Source organism: Doryrhamphus excisus, chromosome 19, assembly GCF_030265055.1.
Source record: "Doryrhamphus excisus isolate RoL2022-K1 chromosome 19, RoL_Dexc_1.0, whole genome shotgun sequence".
Classification (NCBI taxonomy): domain Eukaryota; kingdom Metazoa; phylum Chordata; class Actinopteri; order Syngnathiformes; family Syngnathidae; genus Doryrhamphus; species Doryrhamphus excisus.
In genome coordinates this window covers 3127815-3136208 of record NC_080484.1, presented here as the reverse complement: position 1 = coordinate 3136208, position 8394 = coordinate 3127815, and the positions used below count along the sequence as shown (strand labels likewise).

Sequence of the window (8394 nt, the reverse complement as noted above, 5' to 3'; positions counted from 1 at the left end):
CCATAATACAGTTTAAGGTTGTTGTTTTTTTTAATTTTTTGTCCCGTACTGAAGTACGAGGTTATATGACCGTTTTGTTTTTTTTATAATGTACCTTGTACCGAAGTACAATTACAATTGAGTGCATCCCATAATCAGTTCACAGTTCCACATGTCCAAAAGGAGTAGGAAGAAGTTATGTATTAAAAAAAAATTAAATTAAGTAAATATAAAATATATATAAAATATAATATATTAAATATATTATATATAATGAATATATATAAAATATAAAATAAATATAAATATTTTAAATTATTTTAAAATTTTAAACGCTTATTAAATCCTACGCCTCCATCTGGTACTTTTACAATCAGTAACTGTTACATTTGTTCACTTCCTGCTTTCCATAATACAGTTTAAGGTTGGTTTTTTTTTTTGTCCCGTACCGAAGTACAATTACAATTGAGTGCATCCCATAATCAGTTCACAGTTCCACGTGTCCAAAAGGAGTAGGAAGAAGTTATTTATTAAAAAATATTAAATTAAATAAATATAATATATTAAATATATTATATATAATGAATATATATAAAATAAATATAAATATTTTAAATTATTTTAAAAATTTAAACGCTTATTAAATCCTACCCCTCCATCTGGTACTTTTACAATCAGTAACTGTTACATTTGTTCACTTCCTGCTTTCCATAATACAGTTTAAGGTTGTTGTTTTTTTTTAAATATTTTGTCCCGTACCGAAGTACAAGGTGATATGACCGGTGTTATTTTTAAATAATGTACCTCGTACCTCGTACAATTACAATTGAGTGCATCCCATAATCAGTTCACAGTTCCACATGTCCAAAAGGAGTAGGAAGAAGTTATTTATTTTTATTTTTTTTAAATTACATAAATATAAAAAATATATAAAATATAATATATAAAATATATTATATATAATAAGTATATATACAAATATATAATATAAAATAAATATAAATATTATTTTAAATGATTTAAAAATTTATTTTTAAATTTTAAACGCTTATTAAATCCTACCCCTCCATCTGGTACTTTTACAATCAGTAACTGTTACGTTTGATTTCGCTCAAGCGCAACACCGGCGCGTTCACACAGCCACAAAATAAATGCTGCTCTTTAATACACTTGATAAGGCAGCATTTCAAGAAATGCTGCAAACGTCAGACCGTAGGAATTGCCTTTGAGAAAATACATACAAACATCAATTCCACAACTTCAGTGAGTGAAAGATGACATATTCAAGAAAATGTATTATTGCATATCATTATTAATGATTCATTTGGTCTCAAAAAATTTTAATTTTTGATTAGTGTTGGAACATAAACATTTTCAAAATGTACCTGCATTGTTTTGTGACATGGTTAAATTTAAGTTTGTTTGTCCGGTCATATTTCTTCATTGGATTTTTCTTAAAATTAATATTAAAATCTCGTCTCATGGACCCAATCTTGTGCATCGTGTCGTCTCTTGAGTTCACCCTATTATTTGACCACAATCTAGACCAGGGGTCTCAAACATGGCCAAATGTGGCCCGCAGGACACTAGTTTGAGGCCCCCGCCTTGATATGAAAGTTTAATGTTAGTGCGGCCCGCGCAAGTTTGATATGGATGCTGTATGGTATCATGTACCCAGAAAAAATTATTACGTTTGATTAATGTTCATGTTAAAGGTTAAATAACTGTTAATAGTTATCCTCCCTATCCGTGTGGAAGTGGTACGTTTTTGGCTATTTAAGTTGAAAGGAAATAACTTGAAGGCTACCGTTTAGGTTGCTAGCTCTTTAGTTTGCGAGTTAGCATGTGTCTCAAGACCCTGCAGTTGCGCAATATGTTGTAAATAAAGAGTATAAATGTGACTATAGTCGTGTTTTGTCATGTCTACAGGGCTCTAATAATGCTTTGTTCATTTTAATCTGAAAAAAATCATTTGTCTACCCACCAACTATATGTGGTTTCTTAAGTTTTTATTATTATTATTATATTTATTTATTACTGATTGATTGATTTTCTTTATTCTTGATTTGTTTATTTATTTTTCATCTTATTTTGTGTAGAAAAATAAAAATTAAGATATTTGAGAACAGTGGAATGTTTTATCAGAGCTTTTCTTGTAGAAAATCGGAACCAAAGCAAAGTTTATTCATTTTTCTGTTTTTAATAAATGCGTTTTTTTTTTTTTTTTTGGAAAACCTGATGCAACCCAGCCTCGCCCAGACCCTAGCTCCAGTGGCCCACAAGTAAATTGAATTTGAGACCCCTGATCTAGACGTCTTCATTCGCTGAACGAAGATCGATGTCCCTCAATTTCTGTAATCGACAAACCAATGAGCTTGGTTTTAATGCAACAAAATCATGTGCTATGTAGTTTAAGCCCGAATCAATGGACACTCACCAGGTATCGAATGCGGCCAAAAATCCTCACACGCGGGACACCTTGGATCTGTTGCTCCTCTGAAGAATCTGGCCACACATGGGTTGTGTATTTTGATCCCACACATTGGATTCTCACAGATTTGACTCTAAGAACGAGATCCAACGTTGTCGTTAACGTGTACGTATGACGCCAAAGCATCAAGATGACAGACTAATTCCAAATGACTTGCTGATATGATATTATTATTTTTAATTACAACACCCAAACATTGGAGAGGTTCACCTGGAAGGCGACGCTGTGACAGATCCGACACTCTTTGACCTGATCCTGATACATGGTGCGAATGTATGACTCCATTTCAATGATACACCTGGTGGACAAGCAGTACTCCCCCTGTTTCTAAGGACAACAATCACAATAAACACGTTTATCTGATCTAATGGTTCATCATATTAAACATACTGGTGAGCAACAGGAAAGAATTTTTAAAAGACCGATAAAGTGATGATAATTAATACATAAAACTGTTACAGGATTGGAGACATTATTCCACTAGTTGAAGAAATTGTGCTGAAACTAACAGGAAAATCTGTCAAAGGGAACCAAAAACACATTTTAAGACCAGTTGAAAAATTCTAAGAACTTATGCTAGGAGGCCAGTTGGTGCCAGTTCTCGCCAATGCAATTTAGTGGCGTGCAGTGGCTCAAACTGCCTCCCAACTGGCTCGTGGTGGCCCGTAACGGCTCGTAACGGCGGCAAAAATTTTGTTTGGCGTCAGAAAATTTAATTCATTCATTCGTTCGTTCGTTCGTTCGTTCGTTCGTTTTCTACCGCTTATCCTCATGAGGGTCGCGGGGGTGCTGGAGCCTATCCCAGCTGTCTTCGGGCGAGAGGCGGGGTACACCCTGGACTGGTGGCCAGCCAATCACAGGGCACATATAGACAAACAACCATTCACACTCACATTCATACCTATGGACAATTTGGAGTCGCTAATTAACCTAGCATGTTTTTGGAATGTGGGAGGAAACCGGAGTACCCGGAGAAAACCCACGCATGCACGGGGAGAACATGCAAACTCCACACAGAGACGGCCGAGGGTGGAATTGAACTCGGGTCCAGAGTGGGCCTAACCATACCAAGGCAGGGTCACAGAGTGGAGACAAACTACAGTAGGGCAGGGTTCCAGAGTGGACACAAGCCATGCTAGGGTTGGGTTCCAGAGTGGGCCTAACTATACCAAGGTAAGGTTCCAGAGTGGAGACTAACTAGACTAGGGCAGGGTTCCAGAGTGGAGACTGACTACACTCGGGCAGGGTTCCAGAGTGGACACAAACCATGCTAGGGTAGGGTTCCAGAGTGGGCCTAACCATACCAAGACAGGGTTCCAGAGTGGAGACTAAGTAGACTCGGGCAGGCTTCCAGAGTGGAGACTATCTATACTAGGGCAGGGTTCCAGAGTGGAGACAAGCCATGCTAGGGTTGGGTTCCAGAGTGGGCCTAACTATACCAAGGTAAGGTTCCAAAGTGGAGACTAACTACACTAGGGCAGTGTTCCAGAGTGGAGACTAACTACACTCGGGCAGGGTTCCAGAGTGGAGACTAACTATACTAGGGCAGGGGTCTAGAGTGGGCCTAACTATACCAAAGTATGGTTCCAGAGTGGAGACTAACTAGACTAGGGCAGGGTTCCAGAGTGGGCCTAACTATACCAAGGCATGGTTCCAGAGTGGAGACTAACTACACTAGGGCAGGGTTCCAGAGTGGACACAAACCATGCTAGGGTATGGTTCCAGAGTGGGCCTAACCATACCAAGACAGGGTTCCAGAGTGGAGACTAACTACACTCGGGCAGGGTTCCAGAGTGGGCCTAACTATACCAAGACAGGGTTCCAGAGTGGAGACTAACTAGACTAGGGCAGGGTTCCAGAGTGCAGACTAACTACACTAGGGCAGGGTTCCAGAGTGGAGACTAACTAGACTAGAGCAGGGTTCCAGAGTGGACACAAACCATGCTAGGGTATGGTTCCAGAGTGGGCATAACCACACCAAGACAGGGTTCCAGAGTAGAGACTAACTACACTAGGGCAGGGTTCCACAGTGGACACAAACCATGCTAGGGTAGGGTTCCAGAGTGGGCCTAACCATACCAAGACAGGGTTCCATAGTGGAGACTAACTAGACTAAGGCAGGGTTCCAGAGACCAATTTTTACCTCACTGAGCCAACCGTCATGCACCAGTCGATTCAACAGTTGTTCCGTGTCTTTCTTCTTTGTTTTTTTGTTCAGTGTGAGGGCACAGTTCAGAATTTTGGTGGAGGAGGCCGTGCCAGAGTCAGCGTCCACAATCAGGTCCATCTTAAGAGGAACAGTGTACAGTTATATATACACTTTAGGTAAGATGGACAACATATTCCATTGAACACACAATTTTCCTGAAGAGCTCCAGCTCATGTTCGGCGTAGTCAGACGTCATTCTGGTGATGCTCGTCTCGGTCATGTTAACCTGGATAGGATCAACACCGACATTTTTATGTCGTCCTTCCTGTTCAACATTTATGAATGAATGCTCTAACCCTAACCAAAGCATAGTGCTGCACCCCGCGGTCTTCACACCTCCCCTTTCTGATCTGCATGAACAATGGCTGCAGATTAGAGTTGATGGTGTCGATATAGTCATCTAGTTGGTCAGGGCGGTGATGTGCTGCAAATAAACAAGAACAGCAGTCACTAGTCTCAACTGTGTCGGTTATATAGCAACAATTGATGCAGTGACTCACTGTTATGTACTCTGCAGCAATGCTGATGGAGCTTCTTTGCGGCTCGCTCGTCAACAATACCACTTCTCATTAACGTCTGCAGGAATCGTCTGTGACTGTCATCCATCTGTCGTGCCATGGCTCTGGAACTTTGAAAAACCGGGGAAGAATATCGGTATTGATTAATACATTTCCTCTAATAGCAATTTATGGTAATAGTTTTATTTCATTTAAACAGGCATCAGATTACAATTGAGTGCATCCCATAATCAGTTCCCAGTTCCACATGTCCAAAAGGAGTAGGAAGAAGCAAAGCTTATTAAATCCTACCCCTCCATCTGGTACTTTTACAATCAGTAACTGTTACATTTGTTCACTTCCTGCTTTCATAATATAGTTGAAGGTTTTAATTTTAAATAAAAAATAATAATTTCAAAACATTATTAAAAAAATATTATTAAAAAATCATTATTATTGATTATTTTAAAATTATTTTTTTAATTAAAAAAAATTAAAAAATATATTATTTTTTGTCACATACTGAAGTAGGAGGTGATATGAGCATCCAATGCCATAATGGGTACCATAGTAAGTGTCAATATAGTGATATATATAGCACATCATGACTGGTTCAAGACTCTTCATCCTTGTATTTAGCAAACATCAACTGCTTGTATTGTTTCTTGAATTGGCTCATCGTTGTGCATTGTTTGATTTCCTTACTCAATCCATTCCATAGTTTGATTCCACATACTGAAATGCTATGGCTAGCATAACGTAGTCCTAGCATAGAAGTGTTTCAAATGTACTTCTTCCCTGAGATCATATTTCTCCTCTCTTGTAGAGAAGTATTGGATGACATTTTTAGCTAATTGGTTATTTTTAGCCTTGTGCATTATTTTAGCTGTTTGAAGATGAACTATATCAGCAAGTTGAAGTATTTGTGATTTTAGAAATAAGGAGTTAGTATGTTCTCTGTAGGCGGCATTATGAATTATCCTTACTGACCTTTTTTGCAGTACATTTAGCGAGTGAAGATTGCTTTTATAGTTATTAGCCCATATTTCCACACAATAAGTAAGATATGGTAGAACCAGAGAGCAATAAAGAGTGTGGAGTGATTTCTGATTGAGAACAAATTTTGCTTTGTTCAATACTGAAATATTTCTGGCCACCTTATGTTGTATATTTGTAATATGAGGTTTCCAACTCATATTTTCATCTATTGTGATCCACAGAATGATTTACATTATAGCGTTTAGAGCCACAGTATGCGTCCGTTGAAAACTTTCAGAAGCAATGTTTTGTTTCTTGTTTTTTTTTAAGTTTAGTAAGTAACTACATCAAATTTGACATAAATGCATATCAATTTTGGAAACAAGGGCTAGTTCACTGGGAAAAAAATAACATACCGTTAGAAAGCCCACAGTATGTTTTGTTTCATTGTTTTTCATCAAGCGTTTATTCCCACTTTGTTCTGCATCCTTGAACGCTCCATAGTGGAGTGCAGTCATTGCCCTGCTGCATCTTGGTTTCGAACATTACTTACCGAACATTAACTGACACTCCTTGCTATGTGAGACATAACAACCAACTACCTGGAGCAACCACAACAGAAGAACCCAGCCCAGCCCTCCGGGTGGCAACCACTCCTCTATCAATCTTTCCGGGGTGAACCAAGCACTACATTGGTTTGTACTTCGCTCCCTCACTCTTTTTTTTTTTTTTTTTTTTTCAAAAAATCAATTCATGAATGACCTCTGTTAACATAAATATGTTCTAAATGAACCAAAATAACATAATATTTATAATTATTTATCTCACAACAGGCACAATAACAACATAAGTCATCATAATAAACACCCAGCCAAAGTTCAACGCTAAATCCCAGACGTCACTTCCTGTCCATACGGCCGGAAAACATTTATTGAAACACACACCACAACGATGGTTATTAATGTCTTGAATTGCTTGTTGTTTGTGATTAGCTCTACTATATTTGGTAATATAATTGTAAACTCGTTACTATAGAAGGCTGTAATATCGGTAAAAATCATATTTAGAAAGTCATAAACAGGTTTTCTTTACTAAACCGGAATAAATGAGGCATTGCTGTACCTTTGTCAAGTGATTCCACAAATAGACTATAAATATGTTTTTCTTTATCATTGTTGTTTACAAATGCTGATGCCGTGTGAATACATAAAAGTGAGCTTTGTGAGTAAATAACCTAAAGTTATTTCATGCAAGCGCACCGTTTACGGCTTCACCTAAAAAAAACGATATACGTACTGTAATCACCTCTCTGGAAAACAGACTCCAGGCTAGTGGAAATGTTAAATGTGACACAATTTTGTGCTTTTCAGTCTATGTTGTTGGAAGGTACTTTTCAGACGCAGGGTCTTTATTGTGACAGCCCGGACGTTTGTTGTTGAGCTCGAGTGTCCTTCTTTTATGTTAAGCGTACACAACTTTAGTAGTCAACTTAGATAAGCGTAGTCATTCCATTACATTGTATTGTATTGTATTGTATTGTATTGCATTACATTATTATATCACATTCCTCACATCCGGGTTTGTTAGACCGCGAACCGGTGCCTGGACTCAAAAAAGAATGGGGGGACATTGGTTTAGAGCGCAGCAAAATTAACCAGATCGAGGTAACACGCACCCAAATGTCCAAAATACGGATTCCCATGAGTTATACTACAGGACATAATTTTATAAATAGTCCACAACCTTATAAAAAAATCATTTACCAGCTTCAACACACCTCGACTTGGGCGCTTCCGTCTTCTTCTTCGTCCTCGGAGCCAGCTACAGTTTCAATTGCGCCACCTGCTGCTCTGGAAGCACACATATACAATTGACTGAGGACTGCTGTACTGATTCGTCAGAAAATGTCAACACTGCCGCTTCATGGGCACAATGGAGTACAGCATGTGATTCACTTTCCGCAAGAAAGTATTTTCCACCCGACTGGTCACCAGGCATATGTGCTGTAGACATATTTAAAAAATGAAAATAAGATTCTCGTTTTATTTGAGTCAGATCAAATCTTGTCGATCATGGTCATGTGACTGAGAAGGCGCGGTGACGTCATCGTTTTCAGGAAGCAGGCATTTTTAAGATTTTCCCATTCTGAAAGTTTTGAAAAAATACCGTTTCAGGACACACAGAATTATCTTTCATGAAAGTTTGAAACAATAAAATGCATTTTTTTTCCTGAAAACGTT

At 38.1% G+C, this 8394-nt stretch overlaps 1 protein-coding gene across 7 annotated transcripts; it reads right to left on the bottom strand.

The window, feature by feature from the left end:
* Positions 1-1029: 1029 nt before the first annotated feature.
* On the bottom strand, positions 1030-8016 carry nsmce1 (NSE1 homolog, SMC5-SMC6 complex component). 7 transcript variants are annotated; one of them, XM_058057175.1, is made up of 8 exons: positions 7932-8004; positions 5180-5307; positions 4982-5103; positions 4828-4905; positions 4614-4757; positions 2681-2791; positions 2417-2543; positions 1030-1202 (listed from the first exon to the last, which is right to left on the bottom strand). In XM_058057175.1, exons 2-8 carry the CDS (start codon positions 5295-5297, stop codon positions 1141-1143), a joined length of 762 nt encoding a protein of 253 aa, XP_057913158.1. In that variant the 5' UTR covers positions 5298-5307; positions 7932-8004; the 3' UTR covers positions 1030-1140. The 7 variants fall into 7 exon arrangements, with proteins under 7 accessions (XP_057913158.1, XP_057913155.1, XP_057913156.1 ...); XM_058057172.1 differs by lacking the exon at positions 7932-8004 and adding an exon at positions 7451-7605 and having other exon boundaries at positions 1041-1202; positions 2681-2797; XM_058057173.1 differs by lacking the exon at positions 7932-8004 and adding an exon at positions 7460-7545 and having other exon boundaries at positions 1041-1202; positions 2681-2797.
* Between the last annotated feature and the right edge of the window lie 378 nt (positions 8017-8394).